Genomic DNA, 16,536 nt, shown 5'->3' on the forward strand with positions numbered 1-16,536 from the left:
TGAGTTGAAAGACCAAAACTACCTAGGGCAAAAAGGAAGTCCACCCTGCCCCTAGGAAAAATAATTTCCTTGCAGGAAAAGGTCACCAGTTTAGACATTTATCCTGCAGTAGTGATGGCTACAAAATAGCACCACCTGTGGTCAAAGCAGATCGGAATGTCCGATTTAGATGCCATGGACTCACAGGGGAACAAAGAGTGGTAACTAGGTGACCCCCTGGACAAAGATCTAATTCAAAGAGTGAAAGACAATGGTCACTGAAGCAAAACAGAGCAGGCAGAGACCTGGCCTTAGAAAATTCTGAGAGCCAAACGCTGATTCAGTCTTTCTAGCTCTCATCATAGTATGAAACACAAATTCCAAGATGCCCCTTAGAACTGTTAAAACCAGACACAGTGAAGCACAATGGCAAAAACAGTCCTTTAGACAAAAGATCTTTACATTTTGACAGGGCCCATGAAGTTTCTGCTAGGTGTCTTACCAGGCCAATTTATCGCATGTACCTGGATCTACACGGAGCAATGAGGATTACTGGAAAGCTCTTTCTATCACCCAAAGCAAATGAAGAAAAAGATGTGTATTCTGATCCCACAGAGTCCCTGAAGCATCTACTGCTAGCACTAGAGGATCCCTTACCTGGAGGACAAACCTATCTGTTGAATCTAAAAATGAGGAGAGCCACATCTGGTGCCCCCTATTAGGGATACAGGTCTTGACAGAACTTCAAGTGTAGGGACCGCTCCCTGGTCTGTGTACTCCTGGCAGACAAATATAGAACGGGAAGGTCAGATCAGGACAGGAATCAATCTACTTCTCCTGCTATGGTGAGACTTCTAGTCACTCCCAAATGGATAATGCACGAGACCACCGTAGCATTGTCTGACTGAACCTGGATAAGGTGACCCTCCAACAGGACAGTCCAACACTGCAGAAACAGCCAATTTGTCCGAAGCTCCAAAGCGTTGAAAGGAAACACATGAACTCTCCTGAGAACATTAACAAAAAATGTAAGCGTTGTGGGCAGGGTTATCCTGTACTAGCCAACAGATTTTTTTGTTATCACGGTCCATTTCTCCTGTAGGTGGCTGTACAATCTGACTGTCTAAAAATTCTAAGAGTTTCTGGGTCCCTCAATAGACGATAAAGAAAATAGAATTTTTTCTAATCTCCCCTTCCAGCAGCGTATGCTTTTCAGGTATGGCAAAGCATGTGACCCACTATATGTGACTGTGTTGGTTCAGTCAACACTATCACACATGTCCATAGTCGTATTTAAGCTACAACTTTACACAAGGTGGTGCCTCTTTTCCCAGCTGGAAATGTGCTGTTGAGGAGGAGGGATTAAATTTAGCCTGTTTCCTTGCCCTGAATAAGCAAAGAATTGGTTTACTTTAAAAAGACTATGAACCCATTGCTTAGTGCAAAAATTAAAGTATCTATTCCAACTTATTATATAGAATATTAAGAAATAGTGTCCCCATTGTATGGTGTTTTGTGCACAGATCTGAACTATTTTAAATAAGAGTAAAAAGTGTTCATATTAGCAGATATCAAGTGAAGCTATGCAGCCCATTGTAAACTACTAACCTTACATGAGCATATAATTTAGCATTGTCTTTAAAAAGATGACTTTGTTACACATGTAATTGCTATGCTTACTAATAATGCATGAGCTTACGTGAATTCTCATGCCCTGTCGTTTTTTATTTTATTTATTAAAAAAATATCAAGAAAAAGGCAGACGAGCAGGTTAAGACGAAGAGTGGCCCGATACATGTTGCATATCCAAGCTTAAACACCAACCCCAGTCTGAAGTAAAATACAGAATTACAATGGGTAGCCATCAACTTTTTAAAAAAAAAGTCACAATGGCCAACAGAAATTGTATGCGTAAAAGGATAAAGTACCTGTTATTGCAAATACAAATTATAAGAAAACTATAATTACGTGCTAAGGGCATGTAATCGAATAAACACAAACTGAATAATACTGTGCACATCTATATCCATGGCAGCATTAACTGCTATGCAGAAAACGAATTAAGATCTATGCCCTTCTTTTTGTATTGTTACTTATCACATTTAGTGTAGAAAAGGAAAGTAATGATAATCTGTGTGTGGTGTCCGAGTAGCAGTAAAATCATGACCTAACCCACATTCTAAGGTTGCCCTGCGATCCATAGTGTAAGCACCTTAAGGTAATCCTTAGAGCGCACTGTGACACCTAATACCTGGATTTCTCTATTTACACAAACAGTTGCCAACATTTTTGCGGTTGAGGGCGGACCTCCTTCCCTCCCTTTCTCCTTCCCTCAGCAACTTCCTACTAGATGGGAAATTGTGTTGTTTCATATTTGGCGAATAGTTACTAGTTTAGCACAAAAGAAACACATTTTTGGAATTCAATGTCCCCTGAAGATATGTTAGGATTTTCTGTACTATGGGCCTAAGAACAGTGAGCCCACATCATTCACCTTAAATATTGCTGTAAACAATTTATTATATTAATATAATGTTATGCAATTAAAATGAACAAGAATCAATACAAAAACAGCTCCTATACAAGCAATGTGCATTAACTTTCATTGGAAAGGTTAACAAAACATTAATAACATAAGTTAATTCGTTTTTTGTTAGACTTTAGTATTTCAGATGTTGCTGCTGTTGTTCCTTTCACCAAGTAGAGTGGCTAATGAGTCCAACTTAGATAACTGTTCTGTGAGCAGTTCATTTTGTCTACACATGAAATTTAATTGTTGCTGTCTATAGATCTGAGTGGTTGCAATTTGTTGCTCATACAAGCCATTAAATTTGGCGAGGTGATTGTTTAAAACGTCAAGTCTACTCATTAAACATTTGCGATGGCTTTTTTTTTGTCCTGCAATCTTTCACTTTGTGGAACATCAAACACATACTGCTGATGATCCATATTTCTTGTACCATATACTGTATGTCTGTGTAATGGAGGAGCTGGAGGAACAGCAGTATCTGTAACATCAGAATCAGATACTCCAGCACTTTCTGTTGCAACAGAGTTAGCACAGTTAGTAAAAGGTTCTGCTGCAGAGGAGTTACCAACTAGAGAGTGAGAAGAGTGCTGTTGATAAAAAGTTATGGGGGCATCCATGTTTGTGGTGTTGTCATCTTCATCTGTGTCCAGATCTAACCCCTGACCAGTTACAGAAAGTCCACTCTCACTTGAGTTTTCGGAGTACAACAGTAATGTTCCAGGTTGCTCTGTTTAGGGAATAGCAAAAATGGAGTGGTTCATTTTCAAATTCATTAAAGTGTATGAAGCCAAAATTATTTGGATGGTGTAGTAAAGTTATAATCCCTATCAGAGTTTTATTGCTGTCCGTGTTTCTGCTGGGGAGACCCACTTTCTCTCTATTTGTCCTAGTGACCCTTTTTACCGGGACTAAAACTGAGCGAAAATCAAAAATTTCTCTTCATAACAGGAAGCGGGTACATTTTGTATTTGGGACACTTTGGTGCTGATTTACTAAAGTCAAATAGGCTGTGCACTTTGCAAACTGCAGTTGCACTTTGCAAGAGCAGTTACTCCAGAGATTAGTAAATGATCAGAAGCTCTGTTGACTTCCATCAATCATGTGCAAACAAAAATGCATTTTTTTTCCTTGCATGTGCACAGCCTATTTGCCTAAAGTAAATCAACCCTTTTGAAGGTAATGTGCTCTTAGCTGGCACCATATACTTTGGGGATATTTTCTCTTACTTCAATTTGTGTCTAATGGACAGGAAATTAATGGCAATCACCCCAATGGCATACATGTGGCAAAAAAAAAACTGACAGGTATTTTAACTAGGCAAATATCAAACAGGTAATACTCAGTGGGGTTGATTTATTAAAACTGGAGAGTGCAAAATCTGGTGCAGCTCTGCATAATTACCAATCAGCTTCCAGTTTATTTTTATTTTTTGATCAAAACTTAAATGAAGAAGCTGAAGGTAAAATCAGATTGGCTACCATGCACAACTGCACCAGATTTTCCACTCTATGATCTACATTTTAAAAAACACAGTACAATAGAAATCAGGGATGCATATCTTTACTACAATGCATAATAGCTGCACTCTTTTTTGGAAATAAACACAGGCACCCTCGGTATCTGTGGCTAAAGAAGGTTAATTAAATCAATGTGAAAAAACAAAGTAGGGGTATAGGAGTTCCTACAAAAGTGGGAATAAAACACAACCTAAAATGATAATATAAAAATGATATATATTTTACCATTTGAAGTGAGGTTTTATACCTACTTTGTGTTTTGATATTTGGACTGGGTATGATGATGTGCACAGAATGGTGCAATATTGGAATTTAATAATGTTGTCCTAGGATACCACCTTTTGTTACTAATCAAATCATTGAGCTGGAAGACTTGATGGCAACCGAGAAAGGCCTTAGGCCCCGTACACACGACCGGTTTTCTCGGCAGAATTCAGCAAGAAACTCGATGGGAGACATATTCTGCCGAGAAAACCGGTCGTGTGTACACTTTTCGCCGAGGAAACCGACGAGGATCTCGTCGGGCCAAAAAGAGAACATGTTCTCTATTTCCTCGTTAGTCAATGGGAAAAGTTGGCTCGCCGAGATCCTCGGCGGCTTCACAAGGAACTCGACGAGCAAAACGATGTGTTTTGCCCGTCGAGTTTCTCGGACGTGTGTACGGGGCCTAAGAGAGACATTTCTTAAGAAATGGTATTACTGGCATGAGTTTAGATACTCCAGTGAGTATGTGTCTATGGTACGTTAACTCTGGTCCTAAACCCTGGCATCAATAGGGGGCAATGGGGGGGACGAGGAGTGAAGAGAGAGTGTTTTCCCTGCTCTTTCATCCTCCTTGTAATCAATGGCTCTCCGTGATCCGGACTGATGTCCCTTTGACAGATGCCGCTAATCTGCTTTTTATTTTTCTCCTCCTGCAATCTTCTGTTTATATTACGTAATCAGCTGCCTGGGATCGACCACTTACTCCGATCTGAAAAAAAAGCAGGGTATAGGGAACCCTACAATTCTTTTTGTTTCCTTTTTACCAACTGAATCCGTTTACCTTGTTCTTTTTTGTTATTTTGTTGACCCTATTTGTGTCCCAGATGGGGTGGTCTTGGTTCCCACAGTATTGTAAGATTTTCTTGTTATACCCCCTGTGATACGTGCAAACATTACTGTATGATATGTTCTCTGTACTTCTGTCTTTGGATAAAGAAAAAAAAAATAGCTGCTATCACAGCTTGCATAATTGTTGGCTTGTATGGTTTCCAGTAATGTAGGAATTCTGGACATAAAATTAACTTAGCTCTGTAAATTGCCTCTATAGGAAAACTAACAAACCGTAAGCAGAGGTTACCTTCAGTGAAAACTTCATGTCAAAACGTTAAGTGGATCCACAGATAGGGGCTGAGAACAAGCTTGAGATTTTTTCCTGTGAAAGTGAAGCTCAGTCATGCAACCCCTATCATCACCCTATGTGTCTTATTGGTCTCCTTTAATGCAACTGTTAGCTTTATGGACCAATAGAGAGGCTTGAGGAGGCTAAAGGAGGCAAGGAAATGCTCCACTTTTACAGGACATCTTCTGTAGAGTGCTTACAAAAGCACAATCTATCATGTCCGACTCCTGGAAGTCATGAAAACACTGCTGGGCAACGTAGTGTGCATCGGGTCTCATATGGCTAATGCAATAATTGATGAAGACAGTACCTGGTAAAGGAATATTCAAGAAATAATAATAAAAAAAAAAGAAAGTACATTGACATGTTTAAATATTAAGGTTAAAAAAAAAAAGCAAAACAAAGTTATTGTGCAACTTACCTTTAATATGTTTTGAGGAATCATAGCCTCCGTCTATTCCAATAAATGATTCCTTATAAATATATGGTTTTAGCAATTCCTCATAGTCATGATAGAATATTTTATTTCCTAGTATACCAACACCTGATCTCCTACAGACAAATAAGAAAAAGTGAGAGGAAACTTTTAGGTAATTAAAAAAATAAACAAAAACAAAATAAGAAATTACGTATAATATAAGGATTATTTGAAAATGTGAATTACCTGCTTTGCTGTTCATCTGACATTTTCTTTCTCAAAGCAAATTTAATGTCATGAAATCTTTTTTTGACATGTTCGTGGTGCCTAGGATAAACACCCAAGCTATTGACTGCAGCAGTGATTTTTAGCCAGGCTGCATGCTTCCAGGCAGGATCTGTGGTGGCCAAGTTGTTGCCAGCGAGTTTATGAAAAACCGGTATTAGATTCTCCACAAGGACCAAGTTTTCCTGTGCAGTAAATTTTGCATTTCTGAGGCGATGTCTAGGGTCCAGAGGTTTCTTTTTCCTGTGATGTTTTTCATTCATTAGTTCCCTCTCAAAATCAGATATATCGTTGTCCTCATTAGCTCGCCTTTTGATGTTCCTATGTCCTACTGCTGCTTTTCTTGAGGTGTTAACCACTTTATTTTCTCCAATTTGTGCAAGAGTGGTTTCAATTCTACAAGTGTCTACAATTGGAATTAACTGTGTTGCCGTCTGAAAAAACATTGATAAGAAAGCTTTTAAATGTTACATCAAATGCTCTCTTAAGATGTTTTTACAAATATTTAAAAAATGACATATATCAAGAAGACACTAAGGCTGGGTTCGCTCTAGTGAGAATTGGATGCAAGTTTCCCCTCATCCAATTCACATGTCAGGAGACTGTAAATGGCTCTCAATGGAGCAGGTTCACACAGCTCTGGGATGGTTGCGGAGCGATTTGCAGAAGAGTCCTGTGCGTATTCTGATCAATTTCACGTCCGAATTCAGTCAAACATTCGGACCCCCAATTCGACCCCTGAAACAGAGAACAGGGACGCACCGGACCCCCTGCTGCGAATCGCTCTGCACAACAGTGTGAACCAAGCCTTAGAAGGCTATAAGCAAAAAAAATTAAAATAGCTTCTGCTATCAGTCAAACCCAGTGAGCCAATGAGGATAGAGCGGGGGGGGGGGGTGCATAACAGACTGCTTACCAGACACGTTGAACCCAACTAGGCATACACCCGGGTGAGAAGTATGTCAGCATACACAGCTTCCAATGTGGACATATGAAGCAGAGGTCCATCACACTATTGTCGCCAATAGGTCTCAACCAAGGATGTAGTGACCAAAACTCAAAGGCAATTCATCCAAATAGTACATTGATAAAAATGGACACTCACATTTGAGAAGGTGTTAAAAGCATGTAAATCAAATAATCGCAGTGGCTTTGGCAGAGTCGGTCCCGACGCGTTTCATTTTGAAAAGTGTGTATGCTGACATACTTTGTTTCATGTAAATGTGTTATAGTTTATAACGTATCAGTCACATTGAGTGTCATTATTAGATTAATTTTTTATATGTTTTTTTGAACTTTAGAATCTCCGCTATCAGCTTTTGTCTGAACAGCAGGAGCCCTACTCTTTTCAATCACTTGATTTAGCACTGCACTATACCGTTTTTACTTTCAAACAAGAAGAAGAGTATGGGGGCTGCTCTGTACAAAACCATTGCACAAAGCAGGTAAGTATGACATGTTTGTCTTTTTGTTTTTTTAAAAGCCAAAATTCTTACTTTAAGCTTTGACAAAAAAAAAAAGGAAGCTGATTGGTTTCTATGTGAAGCTGACCAGATTTTATACTCTCCCACTAGTAAATCAACCACAATGACAACAACCAGCCAGGTTTTATCATTGAAATTAAAGCAAACTTTACTCCCAATCAACATTAACTAGTTTTAATCTTTATGCTGCTAGAATTAGTAACAAGATAAGAAGAAATATTATATATACTTGTTTTAATTTTTATTTTTACATTTCTTCAGTTGCACCTTTTGTTTCTGGTCTAGGCCAAAATGACGGGGGATTTTTTCTTTCCTCTGGAGGAGGGGGGAGGGGCTATTTCAGCTAAGTACGCACACTCCTGCCTGCATACCTAAGCTAAAGGCAGGTGGTACCCAGGAAGTAAAGGCTTTGGGAATTGTCTGCCCATACTCAAGATTGCCACAGCTAGAAATGCTGGGTTGGCGGTATTGTTTTCCAAAGTGATTTCACAACAACATAAAGCATGGAGACAAGGATGGGTATATATGATGAGCTTTAGCTGTCACAAAGGTGATAGCTGCACAAGAGATTTTATACATTTCAATAAACAAGTTAATTTGGACAATTTATATACAATACATTTTTGTAGGAGTAAATTACCTTTCTGTTATTGAGGTAAGAAGTAGGTAAGTTACCATTAACTTCCACTTTGGCTACAGCTGCTACTGATCTTGAACAATTAGGGGAGTTATGATGCTCTTCAACAACCACATTTTTACCTTGTTGTGAATGCATTTTAGAAAGTATTAAAAGTTATTTTTAAAGTAGTCACCCTCCCCTCCCCTTCCCCTTTAAATACATGTAAACTAAAAGCAGATCTCAGATCACCAGCTGTGACGCCATAGACCGCTCACAATTTAAGTCCTTGCAACACCACCCAGCTCAACAAATGCCATGGTAGAAATTATTGGCCAAACAGTGACTGCATGTTATCACATGCAGTTTCTGTTCTTTTTTCTCAGGCAACTGTGAATATGCCTGTTCAGCATGGATGAGGGGATTGATTGATTTACTCTCGTTCAGCCACAGGCTAAACAAGAGAAAATCTAGTTGTGTATGGCCAACTTATTTTTCCAGTGTTTTTTTTTTGTCTGTCTGGATTTTTATGTCTGGAAAAGTGTTCATTTAGGCCATAGCTACTAGAAAAACATGTACATATATGGAAGGAGCACCAGACCAAAAGACACAAGTCCAAATTAATGTATTGATATTGTGTTAAAAGACAGCCAGAGCAATTGGGGGTCAAAGAAACTCCCCATTCATCAGGGCTTTAGTTAAAAATGAGAACCTTGAGTGGACTTAAAGTAAGGCTTTCCTGTTTGAATCTGTGCAGGGAAGCTCACTGCCGGATTGGGATTCCTGCATTTATTATGAGGGCTGCTCTTCATGCTTATATCTAGACTCTTCTATATATTTATTGATGCTTGTTGCCTTATGGGATCCGGACTTTTCATCTACTACTTACCATGAGATATACCACATCTGGGATAATTCCTCCAGTCAATGTTATTGTAGCATTTGTATCTTTGCACCTTCTGCTCCTGAGGAAGCAGAACTACACAAAACATTTCAAGCTTTATGTGAAGAGGTGGTGGAGGTAAAAAAAAAAATAGAACCACTTTCAGCTTGTTCAATTAAGTTTTGACAATACAACCTAGAAGCTGACTGGTTGCTATGCACAGCTGCACTAGATTCTGTGTGCACCAGTTTTAGTAAATCTCCCCCTTAGTCGGTGGCACTGTTTCGCTTTTCATTTATGTTTTACATATACTGTATGTGAGTCTGCAAGCGGGAGTAGCCCCAATCCTGCCACCTGGAAAGAATCTGCTGATGCTGACCGTGTTTATCCTTTACAATTATGGAGGAATATAGACTTTTGGATTATGGACTTGTATAAGATTATGTCACACTTATAATTTCCCTTATCTTTCACATTTGCAAACACTTTGGTTGAGTTTTGATCCTTTTGGCGTTTTTTTTGTTCATATTTGCACTGAGGAGTTATGCATTTGCACGTGCATACATTTGTACATTTATAATAAGACTGACACAGACACAATGAAAGGTCTGTGCTTCACCACTGTTACATTAGAAAAAATGTGGGCCACCCCCAGCTGCCCCCCTATTACTATCAGAAAAGGTTTTCATTCAGCTCAGACAAGGAGGAACATTGCAGTACACACCTGTCTGTTTCTATTTTCTGTGTGGAGTCCAATGTTTGAATACAGTGACTTTTTCTGGAAAAAAAAATTATAAATTAATGTCAACAGCATAACTTGAGGGGTAAAATGACAGAGGAGGAAAGAGGGACAAAGAGGAAACCAAGTGAAAAGATAGCAAAGAGCAAAGGAGAGAGGAAAGGTACAGTGAAAGGAAAAGAGCGTGCAGAAATAAAGATGAAGGGAGAGATAAAGATGGGAAAAAAATAACAAAGAGAATGGGTGAGTTTGTAGAAAGGGGGGAAGAAATGTGACAAACACTGGAGGTAAAAGTGATAACAGGTAATAAATAATGAGAACGCGGATACAAAGGAGACACACATATAGAAAATGGGCAAGAAAGTGCAGTAAAGAAAGAGCAATGAGAAAAAAAAACACCTGTAGTCTGCATAAAACACACAGAAAACATACAGATTTTATAAAAAATACGTTCACAGAAAAAAATATTGACAAGCTTTAGGAATATTACAACACCATTTACCTCTCGGGATGATGATCTATCTTGGCTTCCCACTGTGCTCTTCTTTGGCTGAGGATTATCTTGAGACATCTATGGCCAAAAAAACACAAAACAGTTTGTTACAAGAAAGAGAGAGATTTGTGAACTGAAATGTAATGCACTTCACTTATATTAAAAAAAGATACCTCTTTAGCAGCACTTGTCACATCATTCAGTTCACACTTGGGGATAGAGCTGTCAATCTGCAATGATATGCTAAATTAGTGCACGCTGGCTTCAGGAATGGCACATTGGCAGGGACACTGATGATCTTATGAACAGAAGACTTTTTTTTTCAATCTCTTGTTATTAAAATGTTTCCTACATCACAATCACATCATGAAACACACATAAAAAAAACAAAATACATATAACAATAACATATTACAAAAAAAATCTTTTTTTTTTTTAAATACATTTCTCTTTCCTTTTCCCTTCTCCCTCCTTTGGGCCCAACTAAATCCGTTACCAGCATACCCCCCTCCTTCATGAATCCTCCATACCAATTATTCCTATTTTAGCTATCATTCCTTAACTAATCTATAGCTAGTGAATTGTCTATTGACCTTTATATTTCAATCTGATCCCAAAATATATGGTGTCAGCCCTGGTAGCATGCACCATGGTTCCCCCATTTCATTAAATTGATTTGCTAAACCCCTGTTCTTATACACCTGCCATTCCTTTAACAATGCATCATTTACCTGTATCCGCCATTCCTCATATGTCGGGGTTTTGGAATACTAAAGGTATCAACTCACTGCAGGAAATTAAAAACTCCACCCACTTTGGTCACCTGAAAGGGCAAATTACTCCAATTCACCTTTATGCTTCCAATTTCACTAGTGTCCCACAAACTGCAGATGTTGAGAATGAGGTACACAAAAAACTACCATAACTCAAGTTTCCAAGACATTCAAAACATTTCAGCCACAAGTAAAATCCCCAAACTAAGAGGTACAAAAGTTGCAATATTTATTTTTGTTAACGATGGGTTTTAGAAAAAATGATAGATAAATGATAAAAAAAATTCTCTGGGTTGAGATCTGGAAGGACGTCATCTTTTTTCAACCAGATTAACTATGTAACTATCTTATTGTTGAGTTCCTTTCACATGGGTGGTCCAATCAAGTTTTTCAGATGGACCTGATCGTAAGGTCAGTTAGTTAGTCTATTAGCGTTCAGATTTAAATGGACCTAAGTCAATTTACATTCAAATCCCTGCAAGTCCATCCAGGTCCGGAAAAATAAAATGGAAAAGGTCTGCATCCTTTTCCATTTTTGTGGCTCTAAGGGTGAAGGATCTCAGGTAGTCCCATCTAAATGGACACACGTTTGTTGACATCCAGTGATCTAATATGAGTCCAAAAAGCTTTGGTTTTAAAATGCAGTAAAAATAATGAACAGATAAGGATGCAAAACATTTGACATTGTGTTCCACTCAAATTCAGCAGGGGATCAGTTCACCTGTGTGAAAGAGGTCTTAAAATAAAGATTTGCTAGTTCAATTTCCAATGAGAAATGGGGTTAATTCAACAGTGCAAAAGGCAAAGGAATGTACAAAATGGATATATGGTACATAAAACACCCTAAAGGAAAAATATATATATTCTTGCTTCTCTAGAAGACATACAACATTGTCTACAAAAGATCATAATAATAAATATATTGCTTGTGGAATTTTCTGAATGTTCTCCATTGGTAGTACAATTTAAAAAAAATAATGGAGAGGCTTCTCTTCCTTAGACCCCTTTCACACATAGGAGTTTATCAGGCGGTACAGCGCCAAAAACAGCGCCTAAATACTGCCTGAAAAACTCCTGCCCAGCATTCTCAATGTCAAAGCCCGAGGGCTTTCACACTGAAGCTATAGCTGGCAGGAGAGAAAAAAATCTCCTGCAAGCAGCATCTTTGGAGCAGTGAGAGGAGCATTGCGGGCGGTATTAACCCTTTGTCGGCCGCTAGCGGGGGGTTAATACCGCACCGCTAGCGGCTGAATCCCACAGCAATTCCGACGGTATAGCGCTGCTATTTTTAGCGGCACTATACCGCCACCGCGCCTCCCGCCCCAGTGTGAAAGGGGCCTTAGAGACAAAACCCTAATTGCCTAAGTTGCTTAAGTTTGTTGAGAAAGTTCTCCTCTATTCACTCTGATCTCTTTGATTTTTTTGGAGTGGAATAATTCTACAATTTCTCTGTTAGAAATATGGGATTCCCTGAGGCTGGATTCACACCAGTCCGGTGCGAATTCCGGCTCCGTTCTCTGTGCGAAGAGAAAAGGCAGCTGTTCAGCGGTGCCTCTCCATTGTAGCTGTGGATCAGCTGAGCAGGGGGAGGTGTAGTGAGAAGGGGGAGAGAATTCATGTTCACAACGGAACGCATCTGCGAATCAGATGCGTTCCCATAGAAGATAATGGACCTGAATTGGCACCTGAGCCGGACCGCACTGCCTAGAAAACGCACACTATTTTTGGGCAATGTGGAGTGCTAATGCGCCAACGATATGTGAACCAGCCTCATTCAAATATTTTTTTTTTTTAAATGTCCTGCAAATTGGATGCGGTGTAAGCCGCAACCAATTCACATAGGTGTGAACCCAGACTGAAGGAGTATCTCTGTGGGCTACTAGTTCAACAAATCTCAGGTGTTTAGGCAAATATAAATGAATGTGAGAATAATCTGATGGAACAAGTTAATACAGCGCAAGAGACATGTATAAATAATTTCTCTACTAGGTAGAGTATAAGTCACTTTTCAGGACTACTATTGGATTGGAGTACATCTGTATTATTACCCATTGATAAAATAAAGTCCTCCTTTACTTAGCTCTGCCACATCTATTAAGGTAGTGACCACCTTTAAACATTTAGGTGTGATAATCACTACCGACCGCAGTACCTATATTTACATTGGTAATTTTTTTTTCTTTTTAAGCCAGAGGCTGACTTTCTCATGAAAGTGTGACTCATTAGCCAGGGGTTCTCTTTCAGTTGTAGTTGGTTAATCCAATCTCTTACTGTAGGGCTTTCCATTTCTTGCCAATGTCTTGGTATCAAATTTTTGGCTGCAATCATCAGATGAGGTATCACAAATTCTTATACTGTTTTATTGGACTCTTCTGGTATTTCTATATTAATAATCTCTTTTATTAATTGCAACACCTCTCTCCAATATTTTTTATTTTGGGGCAATCCCACCAAATGTGGGTCATAGTTCCCACTACTTTGCATCCTCGCCAACAATATGGTGATTTCCCTATTTGATATTTATGTGCTTTGTCTGGTGTTATATACGATTTTGTCAGACATTTACAGTTAATTTTAACTGTTTTAGTGTACCACCCTCAAAATTTTGTTCGTTCCATTGCCACCAATTATTTGTATATCCGGGAGATACCATTTATTGTGTTCTTTGCTATGCACAAATGCTCCAAAGGTTATAAATCCTCTCCTGATCTTATTAGTTGAGGCAATGTTGTGACAAAATGCTTCAGCTGGAAATACCGCCATTCATCTATCACCATCAGTTCTGTCTTGCGCCTTAATTATTGTATTGTGCATATCTTAACCTTTTCCATTATATCTTTTAGGAGTGCATTTTCATCTTTTATCCACTCCCCAAATAATTTTCTTTTTGCCCGGTGAAAAATAATTTGTTTCCCTAAGTGGGATCAATGGTGAATCATACTTCCATTTTCCTTGTTTGTGAAATAAATCTCAAGTTCTAAGTGCGTTTCGTGTCATTACATACGCATTCTCATCTAACGCTCTATACTGTGGTGGTATCCATAAAATCTTACCCAACTGTGCCTTATGTGACAGGAAGTCAGGTAAATCTGTGGGTGTTGTCACAGACGGGACATACATTTCTGCCTTGTTTAGACAATACACCAATTGTTATTAGGCGTCGGCTGCAAATGTAGCCAGAAAAGGCTAAAGGCCGTTGGAAGACTCCAGCTGTTCAGAATGAGGCAATTAAGGCCTCTATAAGTAGTCCATAGGATTACCACTGAATTTGCTGCATCCTGAGTCTTTGTGAGTAAGGAGAGCAGTACCAGAAAGTCTTCTGAGGAGGTGAGGAGAGGATTGATTTTTCTGTGTGATAAAAATCAAAAGACTATTGTTTTTCTGCTGTATGACCAGCAATGTCTGCCCAGCACTAGGCTGTGCCAGACTTCCTAGATAGGTTCCTGTGTGGTGAAGATAGATGCCCCAAGTGGCCAGGGTTTATTTTATGTTTGATTTTGTTTATGCTGTTTGGATGCTTGCACTTGTTTCCAGCAAGATGGAAGAATAAACCAAAATCTTTGTTTTCAACCGTCTTCGACTGCCTGTCTGTATAAATTCAGTGTGTGGTGAAACCATCCAAGGGGTCACACACCCCACTACCGAGCTAACCCCTTACACATGGTGGAGTGCCGTGGACAGTTAAAGTAAACCCAAAATGGAGGAGATACTAAAACAGCTGGCTATAGCAAATGCAAATCAACAGCAGACGAATGCAGGTTTGCAGCGGAGCCTTGCAGCTCAACAACAGGCTCACGCAGCTCAACAACAGGTTTACCAAGAGAGCATGGCAGCTCAACAACAGGCTCAGGCAGCTCAACAACAGGCTCACGCAGCTCAACAACAAGCTCACCAAGAGAGCATGGCAGCTCATCAACAGGTTCACCAAGAGAGCCTTGCAGCTCACGAGAAAGCATTGCAGGCTTGGAACAGAGACACCAGCAGCAAATGGAGGCCATCATGAAACAGCTTCAGAGACAGCAGACCGAGGCTGGGAGTCAGGTCAGTAACATACCGACTTTTCAGGTACGACACTTATTGCCAAAGATGACTGCAGATGAGGACCCTGAGATGTTTCTGACCACGTTTGAGAGAGCAGCGGAAAGAGCGAGTTGGCCTAAAGACCAGTGGGCTGGACTAGTGGCCCCGCTATTATGTGGAGAAGCCCAAAAGGAATATTTCGATTTGGAGCTTGCAGACGCAAAAAACTATGTTCGATTAAAAGAGGAAATATTGGCATGTTTCGGTGTAACCCTGGATGTCCGTGCTCAGCGGGTCCACAATTGGAGTTATCAGCAGAGGAGGCAACCTCGGTCGCAGATATATGACCTCATCCATTTGGCTAGGAAATGGCTGCAGCCAGAAACTCTGTCAAGGGATGGGGGTAGAGAGAGGTACTAGAGGAATTATCGGGACTACTGCTAATGTTTGGCGAGAGCGGCCTGGAAGACCCATCCCACAGGAGAGGACCAGAAGGTTGATTTGTTACCGTTGCCGGGAAGAGGGACATGTAGCAGCGGTTTGCCCAGCGGGTGATGAACCCATGCAGTGTGACTTTCTGACAGAGAGACGACAGTCCCTTTTTGCAACCACATGCACTGCAGTAAAGGAAAATGAGAAACCTTTATATAGAATGTGCTTAGATGGTAAAAATGTTGTGGTATTGTTGGATTCAGGTAGCCTGGTCATCTTGGTGAAAAGTGATCTAGTGGTGGGAAAAACCTTACATCCGAGGAAAATGGCTGTAGTTTGTGTACATGGGGACACTCAAGAATATCTGGTGACTACGGTTTCCTTTATAACCTCCCTTGGTTACTTGTGTCACCAGGTGGGTTTAGTTCCCAAACTGCCACATGACGCCATTGTGGGAAGGGATTTCCCAAAATTCTGGGAACTCTGGGACTGCCCAGATTCCCCAGTAGGTGGTTCTTCTGAGTCTGAACCATCTACTCCAGAAACCTATAACTGTGAGGATTCTCCTGAGTTTCCATTCTCAGTATTAGCAGGGGAAACACCAGTCCCTAGGAAGGAGCCTGCTACCTCAGAAGAGGAACAGCGGCCCATAGGGTTTGATGACCTTGAGGTGCACAGAGAAAATTTTGTCACTGAGCAATTGAGGGACCCCACATTGCTAAGAGCCCGGGAGAATGTAGTAAAGATAGAAGGGGAGTTAGTTAACCCTGACGAGAGGGTTGCCCTCCCTTACTTCATTATTGAAAGGGACCTGTTATATCTAGTGTCACAGAGGATAGAGGACACCATTGAGCAACTGGTAGTGCCTAAACCGTACCGCAAGATGGTTTTGGAACTGGCCCATGGGCACATTCTTGGGGGACATTTGGGAACGGAAAAAACCCGAGAGAGGATCACCCAGAGGTTTTATTGGCCTAGGATCA

At 40.1% G+C, this 16,536-nt stretch overlaps 1 protein-coding gene across 2 annotated transcripts in view; it reads right to left on the reverse strand.

Annotated features, from left to right (window-relative positions):
• Positions 1–489: 489 nt before the first annotated feature.
• LOC120943665 overlaps positions 490–16,536 on the reverse strand; it is a 39,698-nt gene continuing 23,651 nt past the window's right edge. The window contains exons 2-7 of one of the 2 annotated variants that reach the window (XM_040357084.1): positions 10,502–10,558; positions 10,338–10,406; positions 9,821–9,874; positions 6,075–6,547; positions 5,832–5,962; positions 490–3,236 (exon numbers count right to left, since the gene is read on the reverse strand). In XM_040357084.1, coding sequence (XP_040213018.1) covers positions 2,848–3,236; positions 5,832–5,962; positions 6,075–6,547; positions 9,821–9,874; positions 10,338–10,406; positions 10,502–10,558 — 1,173 coding nt within the window. In that variant the 3' untranslated portion in view covers positions 490–2,847. Of the gene's footprint in view, positions 3,237–4,694; positions 5,721–5,831; positions 5,963–6,074; positions 6,548–9,820; positions 9,875–10,337; positions 10,407–10,501; positions 10,559–16,536 lie in introns of those variants that run through there. The other variant, XM_040357085.1, reaches the window with a different exon arrangement.

This window comes from Rana temporaria, chromosome 6, assembly GCF_905171775.1.
Source record: "Rana temporaria chromosome 6, aRanTem1.1, whole genome shotgun sequence".
NCBI lineage: Eukaryota > Metazoa > Chordata > Amphibia > Anura > Ranidae > Rana > Rana temporaria.